Here is a 23,454-nt window from a genome sequence, read left to right on the forward strand (position 1 = left end):
GCTCAAGTCAGGGCTGCAGTTACCTGAGTGGGTGGGTTGTTGTACTTCCTGTCCTGAGGACCCCACATCCTGTGCAAAGAGTCCAAGGAGTTTTCAGACAGTTGCTGGGATTTTCGTCCTGCTCTTCGGCTCTTCAAGTCCACATCCTCGTATGGATTCTCCTTGGGTAGATCTCCTGCAGAGGGGGAGAAGTTAGAGACGGGGAGAAGGGAAGGAGGAAACACATGCACTCACAAATAAACAAGCAGAATTCCTGTGAACCAAAGAGAATGGCTTCTGCCTGGCCCTTCAGCCCATGAGTCATACAGCTGCCCGTCTGCAGTGGGGAGGCTACAAACAGATCCCGGCTCCAAAACCAGAAGCGAACCCCCCCACCCCCACCCCCACTTCAGCTCAGCCTTGTCTGGCCTCTGCTTTATAAATTCAGAGATTGCACAAGACTGGCTCAGCTACCCCTGCCTGCACCCAGCCAGAGGACAAAGCCAACACCAGGCGTCGTTCCTTGGCTCCAGTTCCTCTGCCGTGAAAGCCCCAGAGATATACAGCTCAAGGTAGGAAAGGCTTTCAGAGGTCACCAGCCTGTCCCATTAGCAATGCTCCCTGAAGACCACTCTACGGGATGGGCATGGAGGAACACTGATGAACTATAAGGAGCAAGGCGCTCCCAGGCTTCCCTCTCAATCACTCTACCGTGCACCGCTCTTTCAGGGCAGGTCTACCATCCAGTCCACAGATAACCCCCACACCAGAACACTGTCAGTCAAGTAGTGAGATTTCAGTAACGATCTGCTCAATGTACTGCTCTCATTACAGTGTCACTCTAATTCCTCTACTGCTGACCTGGAAAAACAGATTGATCTTCACTCCCCTTTTGGAATAAGCCCTCCTGCTATGACATAGGGAGGTGTGAAAGGCCTGACAGCAGCCTGGGCCTAGGGGTGAGGGTGGGGAGTTTTTGCTTTTCAGGACGAATTCTTGAAACCCTGGCAGTAGGCACTGTACTGTCACTACGAGCAAACCTCGGGAAGTTGACAGCACAGTCCCTGCCCATAAAAGCAACTCCTGCCCATAGCCATACCTGCCTGCCTCTTTCCCTACAACCATCCCTGGACGTTGCTACACTCCAATAACATCATGAGCCAGGTCAGTCCTGGCTCAAGCCTGCAACGGATCTGTGGGCACTGTGAGTGAATACAGCCCTCTGCTCCTCTTTTCCTTGTCTTTCCATATCCTCCCTGCCACATCAATGCCCCTGTCTGGGACGTGGGACCTAGGCACCAGTGACCAGCATTAGGCTGTGCTGGGGGTAGCATACAAAGAGAACAGGCCTCACTCCTCTTTTCCCTGGTCAGCACCAGAATGGAGCCTAGTGACTGCTGAGCCCTGCAGATGCCTGGATGTGCCTCACACCCAGGAGGAGTTCAAATACCACTTCTCAGGGAGCAGACAGAATAAAGAGCCATATGACTAGAAACAAGGCCACTGACAGTGTAAGCTTTTCTAGGATGGAACACAAAAGAAAAACTAATCCCTATATGCTTACAGAATTCTCAGTTTCCCCCCAACTGGGGGAATCTACAGTTACCCCCCTCAAAATCCCCCAGACTGGGGGGATCTATTTATTATTATCATGAAAAATCACAATGAATTTAGGAAATGCATTCAACAGAGGTAGGGGGAGGGAAGAGATGTGAAGGAAGGGTGCCATGGGAGCAATGCGAATCTCTTGAACTTGAGTCAAGAATGGGTCAAGAAAGGATTTGGGACTGGATGAAGTGCTTCCGAGCACCACGCAGAGTCCCCAGCAATTGAGCGGAGTTTTCCTGTAACACAGTCATGCTATGAATATGACTTGTCTCCATTCCAGAGTCCTGACTAAGCAGAGCTGGCCCAGCAACGCTGCCTCAAGAAGCCAAGTATCAAACCTGGCATCCAGCCTACCCTACTCTAGGCACTTAGAGAAGAGTCAGGAGAGACTCAGTACTTCTTGGTCTCCCTCCAAAATATATTCTGTATTGATGAGGTGGGTGGATCAAGGAATCAAGAATGCCAGGACACAATCTTCCTGATAGTGGGAAACAGGACCAGAGCATCACTGCTCAGATGGGGGCAGGAAGAACATTTATTCCAAGCTCATCAAATCCAAACTGCCTTGACCTGGATGACCAGCCAAAGTCCTTATCATCATCCCTCAAACCAACAGGATGACCTTGTCTCAAGTCCTTTAGATCAGAGTTTCTCAAATTACTGACATTTGGGGCTGGGAAATTCTTGTGGTGGTAGCCTTTCCTGTGCATTTGTAGGATGTTCAGCAGCAACCCTGGCCTCAATCCACTAGATGACAGTAGCACCACCTCTGTTGTAATAACCAGAAATGTCTCCAGACACTCTCAAATGTCTCCTGAGCAGATGGATAAATGCATGGATGGGTGAATGGATGGATGAATGTATGGAACGAAGGAGGGAGGGAGGGAGGGAGGGAGGGAGGGAGGGAGGGAGGGAAGGAAGGAAGGAAGGAAGGATGGATGGATGGATGGTTGAAATTACTCCCCTGCCCCATTAAGAACGACTGCTTTAGACAGATGTTTCTAAACTTCCTAATAGATTCTGAGTGCCATGACATGACTCCCAACACAAACCCTCTTTCCTCCATCCTTCCCTCATTCCTTTCTTCTCCCTCTCACCTTCCTTCTCTTCCTTCTTTCTTCCCCAAGAATCAGAGCCTTGAAAACTGATATAAAATCCAAAGCTCTAAGAAATAGATATAAGGGACTGAGGTCCAGGGAAGTAATAGAAGTACAATGTTGATACACATCAGTGACAAGAAAACAGCTGGGAACACCAGGGTCTCAATACTAGTATTGCCTCTGGAAACAAAATTTCAGGAAAGCCTCAATGCCCCTCCTGTCTTCCCAGCCTTAACACCAGCTTCTTTCTTCTTCAGCAATGCTTAAAATCCTCTCTGATATAAGCAGGCCACTAACCCCTTCTCCAGGAAATGACTGCTGGCCCAAGCCCTGCCTCCCCACCCTTAGCTAGGCCTTCACAGCCCTAGTTCACCTGCTACTCTTGACTTCCAAGACTGTTCCTGGCCACTGTTTTGGAACTGTCTCAGGGGACATACCCCCAGTCATTTTTTCCAGAGACTAAGGGTGCCCAGGGGATGGGAATATGCAGAGACCAAGCAGGCCCTGAGTAGAACCACACCTGAACCTGCCAAGAGAAAATTAACCCCGAAGCAATGGCTCAGAATTGGGAGAGGAGGAGGGTTGGGGAAAAGGGCTCCGAACTCCCTCTGGGGAAACAAGACAACAGCAAGGCTGGAGAAGCTACAGCTGAGTGAGTATGGGAAAGATTTAGCAGGGGCATGGGTGGGAGACAGGAAGCCGGGTAGACACCAGACTTTTACCTGCATTCCCACTCACACAGCTTCCTCAAGGGTGGTCCGCACCACAATGCCCTAGGAGTGGGAAAAGAGGTAGGCCCTCTTCCCCAGAAGTCTGGACCTGAGCAGCCCCATCACATCAAGCCCAGCTGGGGAAGCCAGAGGTCTCAGCCCTTCCCAGCTTTGCTGATGAGATATGGAACAAGGGCATCGCCAAGAACTTCTGCTTTGCACTGTTTTAAAGGGGCTTGTCAGAGACCAAACTTATCACACTGATCCTCTCAAAGGAAGAAACCCACCCCACCCACCCAGCCCTGCCCCCATTTCTCCCCACAGCAACTTTGGTCATTAACCACATGTACCAAACAGCACTCACTCAACACACACACACACACACACACACACACACACACTGGAAGAACCAGTTAGGGACAAAATGTGTGTGAATATGCATAGGCACTGAGAATTTCTCCCAACACAATCCTAAGCTTCCTGACCACACCCTGATTAGGGCCCAGTCTACAGCTTCCCTGTCAAAACCTCTCCCGGTTTGAACCAGCTGTTTCTCCTGGTTCTCAGCTTCTTCCCCTCCTTCCCAAGGTGGAGAGAGGGCCAGGATAAAGGCCCAAATCCCCCACAACACACTCTGGGTTGCAGCCTCAATGCTGTTAGGTGCCCTATGTTCCTTACTACCTTCCTGCCTGGGGACAAATAAGAAGGCAGAAAGAACAGAGGTTCAAAACGCTTTGCAGTCAGGCTAACTGGCTCTGTCCCCAGCTCCCATCCCGTTCAAGTTCCTGGAAACTCTCCCTCAGCCCCAACTAGCTGATGGGAGTGGGAACCTCTGCAGGAATGCAGTCCAGGCTCCCTGGTCAGGCGCCGAGGCCACTCCACATAACTCCCTAACAAGCTGCTTCCTTGGGTGCATTTTTAAGTGTCAGGCTCAAAATGCAAATGATTATAAGGCTTTGTAGAATAGCAGCATCTTCAGGGGCAGATGTCAAATTGGACAGGCGAGAATTAACAGCCCCAGAAAGCAACAAGACAGTAACTTTATTTTTGAACCCCTCTATTGCAAATTAGCAGGATAAACCTCAGCCTGTTTTAGAATATCCCACCACAGGTCCCCAGGCATCATGCCTGGTGTGGGCAGGAGGCCAGCAAATTCCCTGAGGCCCCTCATTCAAGTCCACTGCTCACAGAGAAGACATGTTAGTTTCTGGGCCAACTGATACTCAACCTCTAACAGACCAGAAACTCCAATCCAATCAACTGGTCCCCAAGATGGAGATTTAACGTGAGTGCTCCCTGCCCCCCGCCGGCCCCATTATCACACACCCAAAACAAAGCTTTGTCTGTCACTGTGCAAGCAAGGCAACATAAGAGTTCGTTAATCCAAACAGAACCAGAAACGACCTTAACCTCATAGAGCACAGGCTGGGCCAAGAACAGAGAGAAGGCTCCTGGGAAGTCCTAAGCACTGGTCAATCCCAGGCAAAAGTGAAACTGACATTCAGAGTTCAGCAACAAAGGCCCTGGTGAAGCCTCGGGGGGGGGTGGGGGGTCCAAATTCTTGGGCCTGTCTCTGGGGAAGGAGAAGGGGATAAATCAACCAGAATCTGAGAGAGATATTCTCTCTTGTACTTCCCTCTAGCCTCCCTGGTCAAGTCTAGAAATTCAGACAGCACTGTTGTGGGGGATACAGAGGAGGAAGCCATATCCAGGGCACTGAACTAACTACACCCACACCCCACAAAGCAGAAGCAAAACCCAGGTGTCTGGGTCACTCCCCTGCCTTCCCTCTAACACTTTCCTGAGTACTCCTCCCGTACTCTCTGCATAATGCTCCAAAGATCCAGAAGCCAGGTGAGCAGCTAAGGAATACACCCTAACTCCAACCTCATCCCATACCAGCCCTTACCCCCAGCTCTAATTCACACATTCAAGAAGCATCCAAGCTGCTCCTATATTTCTTTGCCTCCTCATACAACATCCCAAAGTGGCAGTAAGTCCCCTCTACTAAGTGAAGAGACTGAGACCCAGACATACTTGCCTCTCTCTCCCTCTTCTCCCTAACCTGACCTAAGAAGGCCAGAGAACAGTTCTGTTTCCTAGGACAGTGCCCCTCAGATTCTCATCTCCCCCTGTACCACCAGATATGGTCCCCAAACAAGCCCAGACAGAGCCTTGGATCATGGAACTCTGCACAGGGAGAGATGGTTGAAGCATCCCTTTCTCTTATTTCAGTTCAGCTGATACAAAACATTTCCCCGCCTGAAATGACAGGACAGCACAGAAAGGCTGCAAAGCCTTCTCAGAGAAGAGGATCACAGTGTGGACAGTGCCTGGTCTACTGGGGGAAGGGAGTTAAGAACCATAGCCTCCTTGGCCCACTGCAGCAGCCACACTGGGTGCTCTGGAGGGCCCTGGGCAGCAATAACACATTCTGGTTTCTTCTAAACTAGAGGAAACAGAAATGTATCCTGAAACTGGAGTGGGGAGGAAGATGGGGATATGGAGCTGATCCCCACAGGTCTTGACCTCAACTCTGGGTGACTATATGTACAATGCTTTTTCCCAGGGTTAAGAGAAAAGGCCTCCCTCCCTAAACCCTTTTGCTATTCTAGGGACCTCAATCCCACAGTATTCCTGTTACGACCTAATTTTGGATGGCTATATACTATACATTCTGCTCCTGGGGAAGCAGTGCCTATGTGGATCCAAGCACTGCTGCTATTTCCCCAGAAATGCTGGCCCAGCAAGTTATCAGGAGAAAACTATGAAACTGGTGGCAAAGATCAAATGAGGGAATAGACGACCCCCTCTTCCCAAGATTCTCTAGTCTTAGGAGAATCTGGAGGGTTCTCCATTAGGGCCGTTTTTCTCTCTAATATGTTAACTACGAACTTGCAAGGGTCTCCAGCCTCAAGGCCTAACACAGAGATGAGACAGAGCCAGAGATGAGAGAGGAGGGGTCAAGTGCACAAGCACACTGCTTCTCTTGAGTGACACTCACACACACTTTACTCCAACAAAACTGAAGCCCCACTAAAGAGAATGAGACCAGGATTCAAATGAAAGCCCAAAATAAACCCAACGCAGCCTAGACTACCGGTTTTTTGTTGACCCTGGAACACAAGTTTGCCAACACCAAGTCCTCCCAGTTGTTGAAGGACAATTCTCCATGGTATTTTACATTTCTGACTTTTGAGCAAGGGGAAGGACCTATCCAGACTGTCTTTTCAAAGATGTATAGCAAACAACCTCAGAAGGTAGAGATAGTGCCTTCCTCCAGGGAAGAGGCGGTTTGTTTCCTGGCCAGAATAATAAAAACAAGACCTCCTTGTGGGGCAAAGGTTGGGCATGTTTGCTAGCCACCCCCTGGAAAGACTGGGGTTCCTTCAGCCTGAAGTTCCTCCTGGTACACAGACCCACATGTAAGTGCAGTTTCAACCTGGACCTCCTCCACACTGCCTCAGGGGACCTGGGAGCAAGGGGACCCATGTGCTGCCCGCTGTGCCATGAGTAATAAATCCTTTGACTGTGATCCAAGAGTCTTGTGTCTTCGGCCAGCATCTGTGAAGCCAGGGAAGGCTAAACTTGTTAGTATAGTTAGCAAGCAGAATAAAATCCCAGATGCTTTCTTGACACCATTTACTTTAAGAGAAAGTAGAAGAGATATATATTAAGGACCAGGCACTGTGCTAGGTACTCTGATATACATTTTATCTCATTGAATCCTAACAATAATCCTTTGAGGTATTATTATTATTATTGTTGTTGTTGTTATTAACGTATCATCATTATCACTTTATAAGAGGAAACAGGCCTCAGAAACGTGATTTGCCTAAGATTACACAGCTAAGGAAGGACACACAGCTAAGGAAGCCTTCTGAAAATAAAAGGAATGATATGGTTTTCCCCTTACTGTGGTCCCAGAAGCCCTTTCAGTTTCAGTTCGTTCAAGGTCAGGCTTTAATATCTTAGCTGCTCAGTCTTTTCCAAGATGCTTCCCCTGATGCCCATTTTCTTGAGAAGTTCCAGAAGCTGGGCCATGTCTGCCCCCAGTGAATGAAGTGGAACCTGGGAGTGTCCCTCCTGTTCCTGTTCTGCAGCCCCCAGAGATAAGCCAGCCCACCACCTCTACCACAGCTTACCCACAATATCTTCATAGGCATTTTCTTCTAAAGTGCTTTTGGATCCAAACTTGGGTTGGCTCTCAGTACCATTCTCAGTGGGAGAAGAGGGGTACAGGGACTGGAGACTGGATGCATCCTCAAACTCAAAGGATTTTCTGTGGATAACAAGAGCATGGGTCATTTCAGCAGAACTAGATTCCAACCGCCTCACTGGGGGAATGGCCATGGGAAACAGCAAAGACCAGAGGTCCTCCTCACAAACCAGCTACCAAGCAATGTATCAAGGTGGATCCAAACTTACCATTCAAATGAGAAGATAAATGGTCTGAGAGACCCCAGCCTCGGTGCCTGCTAATCATACCAGTAACAAATCCCACAGCTAAAAAGGGTGCGATGTATCAGATGCTATGTCAAACACCTTGCTCATGGACCTCATTAATCTTCACAATGCTGCTACTAGCTATTGTGCCATTTTATGAATAAGGAGATGGAGGCTCAGGGAGATGAAGTGACAAGTGGCCGGACTCACCGAGGCTGTCTGACTCCAGGGTCTGAGCTTTTGACCTGGGCCTCCAAGCCCCGGAGCCTATCATCCTTGCGAAGTATCTGCCAGTACCACAGAATGGAGTGCCTGTTCAGCCTCTGGAGCCTCCATTATGCCCGCATCCTAGCAAGCGCTCCTGCTCTGAACAGGTAGTAAGGGCTCAACAGTGGATGGGTGATGCCCAGGGCTGTTTGGGGGTCAGGGAATCAGGTGGTGATAGGTGCATTGTTAGAAGAGGAAGGGCTGAGATCTCCAAACAAATCATACCATTTCTGAGGTGGACCAAGGAGGGCAATTTGCAGCCAGAAGCTACTTCCAAGACCCAGCTTCCCTTGAGCTAGTCAGCTGCTCCTTTCCATACTGCAAATAGCCATCCCCTCTACTACAGAATTTCAAAACCATGGCTTGTTAGCTCCTCAGACAGCTTGAGCCCACAGTACTCTCTACTCCTCTCCTCCGTTATCTAAGACTTGACCCAGGTGCGTCCTCTCCCTCTCCAAGGCAGGTCCCAGCAGACTCCTGGGGAGGGGGGAGAAAGGAAAGATACTGACTGAAGACCTCCTCCCATCCATTAACACCTCCCTCTTCTTTTGGTTACCATTAGATATTTCAGCCTTTCTCTCTTGTTTAATGAACAACTTCTCAGAGTCTTGGGGTGCAAGTCAAGGACTAAAGGTGTCCTAAAAGCCACATTCTGTTCTCAGCTTGCCTAGCTATCCTGTAGCACTTGACACAGCTGAACACTCTACACCGGCACCCTCCTCCCTTCACCTCCATGACACAGTCAACAGCTTCTTTGGCAATTAGTTTTCAGGTTCATGTGAGGGATATACCTTTTCCACTTGCCTTTTAAATGCCAGAGTCTCTCAGAGTTCTGTCTTCAGGATTCTTTCTCTCACTCTGTGCTCTCCGGGAGCCAAATACTGATGGCCATTGCTATATCTACCATTCCTACTATGATGGCTCCCAAGTCTGTCTCTGACCTAGACTTCTGACCCAGTTAAATATCCAATGATTAAGTGCAGTGGTTCCTGAATGTTGGCTCACAGATACTGGCGGTCTGAGATCAAGCTTTCATTAACATATATACTGTGAGGTCAACATCTTTTGCAGATAGTTCTCAAATATACAGATATACAAATCATGTTCAGCCAAATTACCCTTGAAAATCCCTCAGGAAGATACCACATTGAAGACCAACACACACTGTCTTTAATTAAGACTAATATAGTCAGTTTCTCCACAGATTTATTTTTAACAGATTTATTTCTTTCTTTTTTTTTTTTTTTTTTTGGTTGAATACCAAAAGAAATACTTGGTTGGTATTTTTTAAATAAAAAATTGTTAAATATAAGAATCATGCCTGACACAACCGAAACAAACTTACCATCTCATGCTCCTCCAGGGAATATGCCACTGTATGAATAGGCAAATAAAAGAACTTATACTTTTTGAATGGTCTCTCTTTTTTTCCAAGAGCACAGACTTTTTAATTTGCTATGTTAATTATTATGTGAAGTGACTCCACCATATATGGTATATGTGTGTGTATATATTATATATAAATGTAACATGTACACGAGTATGTGTTAAACCTTCGGGCTGATATACTCTCCCACATCCCCTTTTCCACCTAGCTAACTGCTTTTTTGTTCTTCTAAATTTAGCTCAACAACTCCCTCTATAAGGAGGCTTCCCGCACTCCCCTGTCTAATTTAGCTGCCTCTTCCTCTGGGTCTCTGTAGCATCCTACACTGACATGGATCGTGTCACATAGAGCATCTAGGATTTATCTGTGATATACCTCCTGTACCACATCAAGAATGGAAGAATAGAAGAACCGTATCTTATTTGACCCTGTGTCCCCTTATCCAGTACAAGGTTTAGTGCATGGCAGGCTCTAGATGGGTATTTATAGAAATGGATAAATCAGAACAAAGCAAACACTCCTGGCAGGCTGTTAAAGTCTTGAGAGCCAGTAAGCATGTTGGGGTAAGCCAAAACATAGGATTACCCTTAGCCCAGGGCTCTTCTGGCCCATGCACCTGAAACTTTCTGATGTCTTCCTCTCATGGCTGAGCAGTTATCTATATGATGGTATCCCTGAATGATATGCTGGGTGTAGCCTGAAGTATTAGGCCCGACTGAAGAACCCCGAGAAGTAAAATAAGCCCAAATGCCATCTGACTTTGGGTTAGAAGAGAAAGGCAGTGAGGGAGAAGCAGACAGGCCTTTCTAAGGAGGCGGGCTCCCGCCTACCCCAATTCAGAGAATAAGGTGTCTGTCAACTTTCACAACCCTAGCAGCTCCAGTGCCCAGTCAGTCACTATAACTGTGGAGACAGCCCAGGTAGTCCAGGGTCAAGAATGCTGAGACTGAGCAGGAAGCTAATGACAGTGTCAGGACAGGCCATTCTTGAACGTGGCCAAAAAACCAGTAAAATATTCTTTGACACCTTTTTCCATCAGTCTCCCCTTTCACGATCCAAGGATCTCCTCTTCCTAAAGGCCCAGGATCCCTAAGTGGCCAGGCAGCCCTCAGGAGAGAGAAAATCATCTTAAATGTATTGATGCTACTATGTTAATGGCAACATGCAGTATTCAGATAATGATTCCCTCAAGGAAATAAGTTTCTAATGCTGGCATTTCAGGTAGTCATGAGACTAAGATCCTACGTTCCTCAAAGGACTGCCCATTCTATCTAAAAGTAAGATGGTCCTACCTTTCCCACAAGGACCAAAGCAGTTCCAACAGGGCTCAAGACGTAGCCCAACTCTCCCCCCAAGGCCAAATCCAGCCCACACCTTCAGTAGACAGCATTTGGAAGAAGCATTTTCATCCTCCCACTCACGTTTATGTATCCTTATCCTGCAAGAGCAGAACAATTTCTTTTTCACCTAATTCATGTCACCACCTGACAATTACTCACTGCTTCAGGATCCATGAAGCACTTCTGACTGTGACCCACAACTACAGTCTGCTTTCGCATCTTCCATCGAAAAGAAAGCCACAGTACCCGGCTGTGAAGACACTGGAGGAACATTCGTTACCTGCTCTGGGACTTGCGGTGACCACGCGTGTCCTTCTTGGGTCTCCGGGTGACTGGAGGGGCTGGGGTGGAGGGCAGGGGGGGTGGAGCAGCAGGTGTGGGCGAAGGAGGTAGACCATTGCTTGGCTTACTCTTGGGATTCTTGTCAGCCTCATATTCAAAGGTGCGCTTGGGTTTGGGAACAGGGTTCACAGCGGGATCAAGGGAGCTCTTTGATGGCAGCAGCTGGGAGCTCAGGCTATTTCCCGGGGTCCCTGGCTTAGTGGAGCCACTGCCTTCTCTCTCCAGGGGTGGGCCTGCCTCCACCCCAACTCCAGCCACTCCTCCTGCCCGGTTGCCAGTGCTCACACTCGTGCTCCCTGTCAGTTCCTCCAAGGTTCCCAAGGTCCCAGTCTTCCTTTTCCCTCGGTCTACACTGTAGCAGCTGCTGGGGAGCTGGGGGAGTCCCCGGCCTGGCTGCTCCTTCAGGGCCTGTTCAATTTTCTGGATCCGACTCAGCACTGCTGAGCTCTCTTTCCTACTGCCATGCCCCCTGAGGAAGGCACTGGGCTCACTCCGGCCTGCCCGTCTCTCTAGCCGGTAGAAAGAGTCCCGGACAGGGAGCGCCTCTCCCTCCTCCTCGGTCTCAGGGTAGGAACACTCTGAGAAGGTCCTGCTCATCCTCCGGAGGCCCTTGAAATCAAAGGTTTTTTCTGAGCTGCAGGGGGATGGCGCCACGCTGGGACAGCCTTCACTGACCGCCCACTCGCCCCCAGAGCCCTCCCGCTTCTCCCCACACATGCTCATCCTGGGCGAAGCCTCTCGGCGACCCTCCCATGCTGAGATCTTCTCCCGGATGCCCAGGCTATGGGCACGGTTGCCAGTGCGGTTCAGAAAGGAGCTCCGTGAGCCGGTTCCCGGCCCCAGGGATGGGGTGCTCTGGGCAAGGGGGAGGCAAGCAGCTACTCCCTCTACATCCTGGGCTGCCCCTTGGACATTCTCCTTCTGGTCCTCTCTCTTGCACACTGAAGGGCTTCTGTCCAAATAACTGAAGTTGGTGGCCTTGAGAGGACAGATAGGTGGTGAAGTGTCTGGGGAGTGAGCTTGAGGATTTGGGGGTGAAAGATCACGGGGGTGCCAGTCCTTGAGGAGCAGCCGGGAGCTGGAGCGGCTTGGGTACCTGCAGGCTGACGTTTCACTATCACTGAATGGGTAGATGGGACTCCTTGGTGGGGAGAGAACTGGAGGTGGAGAGACTGATTGAGACCTAAAACCAACAAAAACAAAAACAAAAACAAAAACAAAAGGAAAAGAAGAGAAAATGGCAGTGAGTGGCCCGACAACCAGAGGTATGGTGTTACATTTGTAGAGAGCTAAGTAACTCTTTCCTACAGGACGTTCAAGCTCAAAGTACTGTATTCAAGTAATACACCCCCAAAGCCATCCTCAAGGAAAGGAACAGCTCCTTATCCACAGCAGGCCAAACTCAATGGGTCTCTCTGCCCAGTTCAAGCCCAGAGACCCTGAGTACCATCTGGAGCAGAAGCCAGCTCTGTGTCAGGTGAGAGGATCCCCAGAATCTACATCTGCCAACTAGAGCACAGTAAGGCCAGTGGTGTCTGCAAAATATTTAGCAATCGGCCCTCTGAAAGACAAAGCACAGATCTGTAATGTTTGCCAACTTCCATGGTATAAATATTCCTATTGTGGCTGATTTTAAGCTACCAACATGACCTCACTGAATGTGACATTGGGAAGAAATGCTAGTGATCAGTTCTCAGGAGCTGCTAGAAAGCATCTCCAGCACACTACTTCCTGCAGTGCCCCAAATATACACCCAAGTGCTTTGATCTGTCTCTTTAACAAAGCCCTGTCTCCCCTGAGACTTCTGTTACCACCACAACATATGCAGCTCAGCTTGAGTCCTGACCAGAATTCAGATCTCTGAAGGTCTCAAAAGGATCAGAAGGGTCCCTCAAGAAAGAGTCCTCTTGGCCCTGTCAGTGAGGACGCCCATGGGGAAAGGAGGCCAGCTCCTCAGGCAGCTCTACCTTCCAGCGGTGGCATCCCTTCAAACAAGCACTGGCCACTTCTAGCTCTAAATCCACACATAGATCTTATCAGATATGAGGAATAGTTCTAAATAATACATACTGTTAACTCATTTAGTCTTCACAAAAACTCTATATAATAATTATTGTTTATTATTATCTTCATTTTACAAATGAAAAACACTGAAGCCCAGAAAGGCTAAATATCTCATCCAAGGCCCCTCAGCTAGTGAGGAGGGAAGCCAGGACAGGAATTTACGGTATATGATGTGGCCCCCTCTGAAGACGAAGCAGTGGCCTCTGCCATCTTTGTCAACTGCCTAGGCTCCAGGACATAACTCGGCAGGAACCATCACAGCACTGGGCACAGCCCTGTCTCAAACAGTGCATTTATAAGGATCAGGGACCTCTTCCCCTCAAGACCTCTAGACCTCTCCCCTACTAGACCACGATTTCTTCCAGGTGGAAGGACACATCCTCAGTATCTGTAAGGTGCTCAGTGAATGAAGGACAAATAAAGAAACAAAAAGGTAAAGGTGAGCTTATTGACAAGAACCACGAGAGGACTACCTTTTCAGTTCACTGTCAACTTCCAGCCTTCTTCTCAAACAATTTTAGTTCAAAGACAGCAGGGTTTTTGCCAACACCACATACTACAAAGGCCTACCTGACCCTAACACCATGGGCCTTAAAGCCGGGCAGTAGCCTCATAGGCTCCAGAGTCCCATGCCATCCACAGGAAGGCAGCCAGCTGCCCTCAAGCCAGCCTGCTGTCACTGCTTGCTCACACACAGAAAACCGTAGCTTGGGTGAGTCAGGGATTGGCCGACAATTCCCTGTTGGGTCATAGCCTCTGGCTGCCCCCGATCAACAGGAAACCTCAACATGCTTAAGTTGTTTTTAAAAGGGCAAGTCAAACAAGAGCCATCCCACGTGTACATGGGCACAGATGAGAGAAACTCAGTGCCCAGCCAAGCCAATGACCAAAGAGACTCTGCTCAGTAAGGACGTGTGAAAAGAATAAGCCTCAGCGCTCCCTAGAGTAGGCAGCAGCAGGGCAATGTGCCAAGCTTGAGCTTGGGGAGATCCCAACCTACTCACAATCGAGGGAGGCCTGAAGTCCCTCATTTATTTCACAGAACCATGGATACAGAAGGCCATCAGTCCAGCCCTGTAAGCCAGTAAAGTCTGGACTACACAAAGGATTCTGTTTCAGCTATTCTCAATTGGAGGTGGGAGAAGATGCCTTGAATAGAAAACAACTTTAATTTGTGTTTTTTCATTCAACAAATACTTAGTGAGCATCTACTATGGACCAGGCTCTGCTCTAGGTGCTAGATATAAGAATAAACAAAAGGGGCGCCTGGGTGGCTCAGTCGGTTAAGCGGCCGACTTCGGCTCAGGTCATGATCTCACGGTCCATGAGTTCGAGCACCGTGTCGGGCTCTGTGCTGACAGCTCAGAGTCTGGAGCCTGTTTCAGATTCTGTGTCTCCCTCTCTCTGACCCTCCTCTGTTCATGCTCTGTCTCTCCCTGTCTCAAAAATAAATAAAACGTTAAAAAAAAAAAAAAAGAATAAACAAAAGAGACAAAAATTCATGTCCTTGTGAAGTTTAAAATCTAGTGGGAGATGACAGGCATCTAATGAGACTCAGAATCTCTTAGGAAGCCTTTTGATTATGCCTCATTGCTCCAGACATTTTGATATGCTCCCTTAGAGATGCGTCTCCTCAAACTCCCAAGATGAGAAGTCATCAGGCCATGAAGCCACTGTACTTATGGGGAGTAGATGTGTGTGGCACAGTTCCCACAGGTGGGAAAGAAATAGGGTAAGGATCTCTGGTCTGATTCCAGCATGATTTCACAACAAATGGCTCCCTAACTTCCCGTAGTAGTTCCAGCATGGAGAAATCTCCACAAAGCAAGAAATTCTCTCAATGCCTAAATGCCTACCCTGCTGTAACTAAAGTTTAGTTTCCCTCCTCGCATGAATCATCAAATAGAGAAGAGACTGACCCTTGCCTTTAAAGGTCCTGGTCTCTGTATCATTGCTGAGCTGTGGCCAGAGCTATAGGTATTCCTTGCACAGTCTCACACACAGGCCAGGCCCCAAGTGCTGTATCAGCTTGGGATGAAAAAAGGGGCCTGGAGCCCAGGCATCTCCAGGTTCATCACTCACTCCAGGGTTCTAGGAATAAATTTGTAAACAATATAGATAAGCCCTTGCCTTCATGCCATTCTCACTTAACTCTCCCTGTTTCTAATTCTACCTTTTTAGGAATGTGACCTTGGGCAAAGCTGCTCACTCTGAGCTTCCAGTTTCAATCCCTCAAAACCGATCCAACTACATCATTGGGTTGTCATAATGGGCAAATGAGACTGTGGATGTGAGCTGATATCGTACACTGTAACTCACTATGACTGTAATTATCGTTAGTATTAAGTTTTTCACTTAATGGTTATGCTAGGCCAGTTGTTCTCAACAGAGGGTAAGAACATTAGAAAGCCTTAGGGTTCACATTTCAGCATAGCCACTACCAAGTTACATGACTTTCAGCAAATGACTTCAACTCTTTAAACCTTAGTATCTTGATCTGTAAAATGGAAGTTAAAAAAAGCACACATCTCTGGGGATTATTGTAAGGAATAGAGACAACATATGTCAAGTGTTGAGCTCAGTGGCTAACACATAGCAATCAATCTTAGCCAGATAATAACTAATATTAATGAGGGGCTCAGCACTCAGAACAATTGCTTGGCAAACTTTTTCAAAGAGCTTACCTTTGTTCTTAGATTCTAAACATCTGGGGTGAAAGGGGAGGGAAGTAAATTAAAAATGGCTGTAAATCTTTTGCAGCTCATGCTATCAAAAGGTGGATTCTATTTTTCTGCCCCTTAAATCTAGGTTGATCTTGTGATATGCTTTGACCAAAAGAATGGAGTAGAAATTAAGTGAAGTTCCAAACCTGAGGCCTCAAGAGGCCTTGCAGAAGCCCCCTTTATATACCTAGAATGCTACCCTGAGAATGTCATGTAAGGAAGCCAGTCTAGTCTTTTAGAGGACAAGAGGAGCGCAACTGAGGCCCCTGCAGCCGACAGCCTGCCTCAGTGTGAGCCTGACACGTGAGTCTAACACGTGAGTGAGGTCATCTTGGATCCAAGTGAACTTGGCTACATGAGTGACTCCAGAGGAAACCAGTGGAGGGACTGCCCAGTAAATGCACAGAAACGTGAGAATAAACTGTTCTAAACCACTACGTTTTCGGGTGGTTTGCTACAACGCAACAGTAAAATGATGCAGGTGGGAAAGGCCAGCCTTGTGTATAATTGGCCTGCCCTATCCCAGTGCAAAACCACTGCCCTGGACCTTCCATCCCTGTGCCTCTCCTCCACTTCCCCATAGAGCAGTTGTTGGTCTCGATGGTCTTGGTCTTGGATCTCCATGGTCTTGATGTTTGGATCTCACTCTCTTTACTAGGGGCTCTGGCACTCTTCTGAGAATCTCCTCTGAGCACTCCCTACAAATGGAGCTAGTTCTGTAATCCCAAGAATAGAATCAGCTTCCATTAGTCTTTGCCCCCCCCCAAAGTGGCCAGTATCACAAAGACAAGAAATAATAAGCACTGGCGAGCATATGGAAAAAAGGGAACCCTTGTATACTTTTGGTTGGAATGTATATTGGTACAACTACTGTGGAGAACAGTATCAAGGTTCCTCAAGAGATCAAAAATAGGGGCGCCTGAGTGGCTCAGTCGGTTAAGTGTCCGACTTTGGCTCAGGTCATGATCTCACGGTCCGTGAGTTCAAGCCCCGCGTCGGGCTCCGTGCTGACAGCTCAGAGACTGGAGCCTGCTTCAGATTCTGTGTCTCCCTCTCTCTCTGGCCCTCCCCCGATCATGCTCTGTCTCTGTCTCAAAAAATAAATAAAACATTAAAAAAAATAAAATAAAAATAAATAAATAAAAATAGAAGGGCGCATGGGTAGCTCAGTTGGTTGAGTGCCTGATTCTTGATTTTGGCTTGGGTAATAACCCCAGGGTCATGGGATCAAGCCCTGCATCAGGCTCTGCATTCAGTGTGGAGCCTGCTTGGGCTTCTCTTTCTCTCTCTCTGCCCCCCTTCCCCGCTAGTGCACTCTCTTTCTCTCTCTCTCTCTAAAATAAAATAAATAGAAATGCCATCTGATGTAGTAATACCACTACTGGGTATTTACCCAAAGAAAATGAAAGCAATAATTCAAAAAGAAGTATGCACTTCTATGTTTATTGCAGCATTATTCACAATAGCCAAGATACAAAAGCAACCTAAGTGTTTATCAACAGATGACTGGATAATGAAGATGTACACACACATATACCAATACACAGTGGAGTATTACTAAACCATAAAAAAGAATGAGATCTTGCCATTTATGACAGCAGGGATGAACTATAAGGTATTATACTAAATGAAATAAGATAGAAAAAGACAAAAACCACATGACTACACTTATATATGGAATCTAAACAAACAAAACAAATCCTTAAACACAGAAAACAAACTGATCATTGCCAAAAGGGAGGGAGGTGGGGGGATGGGCAAAATAGGTGAAAGGGATTAAGAGGTACAACCTTCCAGCTATAAAATAAATAAGTCACAGAGATGAAGAGTACAGCATAGGGAATGCAATCAACAATACTGTAATAATGTCGTAGGGTGACTAGACTCACTGTGGTGAGAAAAGCTGTTGGTGCAGGATGAAAGCAGGCAAATTCAGGAGCAATGTCCTTAAGCAAGCAGTAAAGGGGATGGGGATCCAATGTCCATCTAGAAGGGTTGCCCTTAGACTGGAGAATCCCTTTTGTTCTCACTCTCATCCACCTGGGCTGAGTATCTTCTCACGTAGTCTCATCCCTGTGCTGCTTTATGCTTCCACCATTGGCTTTTACTGCTTTCGTGTTTTCCAACTCATTCCACAGAGGGGAGAAAAGATCCAGATTTGTTCTTTGTTTCCCGCTCCTTCAACCATATGTACCCAGCTCCTTCCCCAAACACACAGATCTACATAATGACTAAGTCCTACCAATTTTACATCCTTCACATCTCTCAGATATGTCCCCTTCCTCATCATCCCCACTGCTGCTACTTCTTTCAGATCTGATCTTTCACCGGGACAATTGAAACAATCTCTTAATCTCTCTCTCTGCCTTCAACCTTAACCCAGTTCTCATCAATCCTCTTATCTTCTGACATCTTTCTAGTAAGGGAAACTCCTCATGCTTGACACTCCCCACTATCCACAGAATGAAGTGCAAATTCATTGACATGGATGTCAAGGCCCCTCATGATCTGGTCCTTATTTATTTTTCCTCTGTCATCTCACTATTTTTTCTTACATGCAATCCTGTATCCTACCCACATCAAACTCCTTTCCCCTATTTATTTTTTCTTTTGTCATCTCACAGTCTTTTCTTACATGCAATCCTGTATCCTACCCACGTCAAACTCCTTGCTTTTCATGCTTCTAGGCTTCCCACGTTGTTTCCTTTGCCTGGAATGCTGGCTTGGTCACTTACATATCTCTGTAGCTGCACTCTGGAATCTCTCTTGATCCTACCCCCTTCATCCAGGTGGAGACAGCTATGTTTTGATGCCTCCACTGAGCCTGTAAAAATGTCTGTTATGGTACTTGTAACATGTTATTGGACTATATTATTTCCTCACTTGCCTCCCTTACTAGACAATGAATGGACCTAGTTGAAGGTGGTAACAGAGTCTTATTAATCTTCGTATCCCCCATTCTTTGTACTGCATCTAGAATTTAGCAGGAATTAATGTTTATGTTGAACGACTAAATGAATGAATAAAAAATAAATGGTTAAAACTTAGGTCTCCTTTTGCCTGCCCAGGACAGGCACAGACTTCCCTGCCTCCCCCTCTTGTTGATGTATGACCTGAAGAACAATACAAAAAGTTACACAAAGCACTCAGTGCAGCCCAGAGGGCAGGTGACAGTTCCCAAAGCCCTCTCCAATAAGGCAAAAATCATATAACAGACTAAGAGTCTAAAAACCTGGGTTTCCTCTGGTCCTGGTCCCATCACTTCCTGGATGTACTCATGGAAAAGTCACCTAAATCCTCTGTGCCTCAGATTCTTTATCCATAAAACAGGAAAAACACTTGCTTGTGGCTAAAATGATGTACTTTTCAAAAGTGCTTGAACACCATAAATGGCTCCAGGAATATAAAAGAAATATAAAAGTAAATACAACACAGCTAAAAGACATCTAAGACTCTGCTCTGATCATCTCTTGCTCTTTATTCTAAAATCCCAGGTTTGCCCCTGGGAAGGCAGACACTGTGAAACGCAACACTCACACCACTGCCTTGTCAGCAGGCAGCCAGATCTGCTCTCGGCACAGGCGCGCATGCCAACACCGCAGCATGGGACTGGCCAAAACCAACATTTACAGAGATAAAAGGAGAAAGAGAGAAGAAAGGGGAGAGAATGCAAAGGAGCAGAGGAGCATAAATGCTCACATACAGACAAATATATAAGACAAGTGAGTAGGAAACAAAGAGTATGAACTAAGGGTATGGAAAGAGAAATTTAAAGAAAAATTTTAAAAAAAAGAAATTTAAAGAAAAAAATTTAAAGAAGAAAATTTAAAATTTAAAGTGTGTGTGGGTGTGTACATAGACAGAAAGTGAGAGTTAAAATGCAAACTATCAAACTATGTGCCCTTTCCTCTGGTATTATTTTATAAGAATACAACCTAACCCTTCGCTTAGTGATCTGAGCCATTCTCCAGTAATATAGCAGCAAGCATTCATGCTGAGGGATGCCAAATGTACCCAAGGACTCTTTGGGAGGGAAGGCTATCTTTAATTAGTCCTTGATGACAAGAGATTTCTGAACTCAGCATGTTCTGGTGACAGGGCTTCTGAGAGTATCAGTATCAGGAAGAAAACCAAGTTGGGGCCAGTTGGGGAAGGTTCCTATGGGTCCAGGAAACAGCCCCAGAGGTACCAAGATGGGCTGTAGATCACATCAAGTGAGGCTGTTTACAGATTAAGATTATACAGAGCCCAGCTTCCAATATGCTTAGTCTTTACCAAACAAGTGTCCAGCCTGCTTCTGAATGAAACTGCCTAGAAGTTGGCCATCCACCATTCTCGGGCTGTTCAATGAAGGTGGGCCCTTGTTGGCTCAGTGGACATCAGGATCCTACCACCACACAGTGACTGCCCCAACTCTGGAGGTGACATTCACACCGTATTCCCTCAAGGCCATACTCTGAGTCACACAGGAGGAGAAAGGGGAGGAAGTCTGCCTGAATCCTGTCAGCAAGTCCCAAAGTTTGTTCCCCAGGCCAGAGCAGGTGCTCAGTTCAATAACTCCCACTGAGATCCCACTCTGGGATGGTCCTGATAAAAAGCCAAAGGACAGGGAAACTCTCACAACTTGGACTTCCTGTTCCCAAAGCAACCTCATCTCAAATGGCTGGACCCCCACAACAGGGCCCAGGACAGCCTCATCCACCAAGTGGGGCTTCATATGAGCCACCATCTCTAGAGATTCTTGAGATCAATCACAGCTTGTCAGGGTAGGTAGAACAGTAGGTAGGGTCAGAGCAGAACCGGAGTCACCTTTTCACTTCTAAAAGTACATCTAAGAATCTACCAAAGTCACACCTGCCTGCCTTCCAGCTGGTTTCTAGGGAAGCATAAAGAGGATTGGTAAGCTCTTCTCTGGGGGGGGGGCCCTAAGTCCCCTAAGTAGTACAGAGCAGTTACAAGACAGAAGCCCTCCCTGAGGCAGGTAAAAATTATGCCTTACAGGAATAGCTCCCGGTAAAAATGAAACTGCTTTACAAAACAGAACCAGGTACTATGCAAAGCCAACAAGGAGAGAAATGTAGTTTCAGGAAACCATATTAAAGATACTTGTAATGGTTTTAAAATATGGTCCCCCAATTCTCTGACATGCCTCCTATAAAAATGACCCCTCCTCTTGAATCTGGACTCTGTAACTGCCTGACCAATAGAATACAACTGAAATGAATCTGTCAATTTTCAGGCCCAAGCCTCAAGAAACCAGCAGCTTCTACTTCCTGTCTCCCATGCTGTGAGGAAGCCCAGGCCTCACAGAGTGGGCACATATAGGTATTCTAACAGTCCCAACTGAGGTTCCAGAAATAGCCAACATCAACCCCCAGACACGTAAGGTAAGACACCTCTAGGTAATACCAGCCCCTAGTCAATGAGTTACCCTACACCATGAAGTCTTTCCAGCCAAGGACCCAGACATCATGGAGCAGGGAACAGCCATCCCTGCAGTGCTGTCTGAATTCCTAAGCTACAGACTCTGTGAGCATAATAAAATGGTTGTTTTACACCATAAAATTCCAGGATAGTTATATAGCAGTAGATAACTGAACAGATTTCGGTACCTAGAAACAGAGTGCTGTTGAAACAAAATCCTAAATCAGTGACTTTGGGACTGAGTGACTGGCTATCAGGAGGGACTTAAGGGAAAGTAAGGAAAATGTTAGTAGAAGCTAGAGGAAGGGGACCCTCAAAAAACATTGGAAAGTTTGCTAATCCTGTCACCAGTGGTGACATGGAAAATAGAAAATATACCTAATTTAATGAACTCGCTTAAGGTATTTCCAAGTAGAGTGCTAAGGCGCCATCTGACTTCTAGCTGCATATAGTAAGAGAGAGAAGAGATGAGCCAAAAAAGGAAATATAAATGGGAAAGGGCTTTCTGTGTTAGGAGATAACACTTGTTTCAGTCTCAGTCTCTCCAAACAAGAAAAAAGTCCCTAATTAAGAAATGGCTTTCCGATTGTGGGGGCAGTTTTACTGCATGTGTGTATGTGCATAAATGTGTAAACTAATCAGACTGTATACTTAAGACTGTTCAGTTTATTATACTTTAATTATCCTTCAATAAATCTCTTTAAAAAATATCTGGAGTGGGACTGGAAGATCCTTGTCAAGACCTAAAAAATGTTTTCAAGCATTGTCTCATTAAATCTTATAGACAGACACACAAAAGGCCTTCTAACAATTTTAAGGGTAGGCCTGGCAGATCCTCTGTAAATAGTAAAGCGTCTAAGACTCTTAAGAACCAAGCAGTCTCACAGAGAACCCAAAGTGGGAAAGGACTCATGGTGAGGTGATTTGTACATGTGCCTTTTGTCTACTGCAGTGGATTATAAAGTGATTCGGAAGAAACTCACAAAGTTTTTAAAGGAACTATATCATCAGCTGGAACTGAGAAGCACAGAGACAGTAAAATGAAAGGAAGGCTCTGGACTCTTGAAATACTATGCACATGAAGCAGTTGGAGAAAACTACTCACCTGTAAGAATGGACTACTTTTTATGGAAAAGGAAAAATAAGAGTCGGGATAACCAAAAGCCCTGAGGATGGAGCCAGAGACAAGGTAAATGCCTCCAAGGCAGTAAAACCAAGACCTAATCAAGGAATTGGTAATTTGTGCCCTCACTGAATATAAGAATTACAATGGACCCCTAACAGCTGTGTGGCCTCCAGTGTTCCCCTTTCTGAAAAGAAGTATCTACAGCCGTTACTCAAGGCCTGTCCGACCGGGGTATTTTGGGTGGCAGATATAAATTCTCTTTAGTTTATAGGTCTTCACATCAAGAGGAACAGTACTCAAGGAACTGCACCCAATGAAAGGGACTGCACCCAAAGAGTTTCATCTATATCTGGACCTGACTTACATGACAAGATCCTAGAATTTAAGCTGATGCCATTAAAAGGAGGAGACCTGGGATCTTAGGGGAGAGACTGAGTGTATTTCACATTTGGGAAGGATGTGAATTTTTGTGATCAGAGGGCAGACCATGGCATTTTGTATTTTCCAAAGAGAGTGCCCACAACCTACCCTATCTCACATGCCCTTCTAGCAACGTGATGTTGATAATCCTCTCATCAAGTGGGAATTAGTTTCCCTCCTCTTGTGTGATACTGTGATTTACAGTAAGAAATATGTAATTGGTCTTAGTCCCATTTCTGGCACAGAGCTCCTAAATCCCTTGGAATTGCCTAAGTGATGACAGTGTTGACGGTGTCTTTTGTTATGCTAATGAAGTGACTTTTGGACTACACCTAAACCTGAGGGCTGTTTGCCAGGAAAACCAACCTTGAGATTAGAGGGCTGGAACTTTCTGTTCTCCCTTGAACACCAAGGAGAGGAGGGGGATGGAGGGTGAATCAACCACCAATGGCCCATGATCATCCTCAGTCATGCCTGTGTAACTGAAGCCTCCATAAAACCCAAAAGGGAAGGGTTTA

At 46.6% G+C, this 23,454-nt stretch overlaps 1 protein-coding gene across 6 annotated transcripts in view; it reads right to left on the reverse strand.

Moving 5' to 3' along the window:
- DENND2B (DENN domain containing 2B) overlaps positions 1 to 23,454 on the reverse strand; it is a 177,917-nt gene that overhangs the window by 22,011 nt on the left and 132,452 nt on the right. For all 6 annotated transcript variants that reach the window (XM_042957454.1, XM_042957450.1, XM_042957449.1 and 3 more), the window contains 3 exons: positions 11,118 to 12,362; positions 7,543 to 7,679; positions 24 to 175 (listed from right to left, as the gene is read on the reverse strand). In XM_042957454.1, the coding sequence (XP_042813388.1) occupies positions 24 to 175; positions 7,543 to 7,679; positions 11,118 to 12,362 (1,534 nt within the window). The remainder of the gene's footprint in view (positions 1 to 23; positions 176 to 7,542; positions 7,680 to 11,117; positions 12,363 to 23,454) is intronic.

Source organism: Panthera tigris, chromosome D1 (genome assembly GCF_018350195.1).
Source record: "Panthera tigris isolate Pti1 chromosome D1, P.tigris_Pti1_mat1.1, whole genome shotgun sequence".
Taxonomy (NCBI): domain Eukaryota; kingdom Metazoa; phylum Chordata; class Mammalia; order Carnivora; family Felidae; genus Panthera; species Panthera tigris.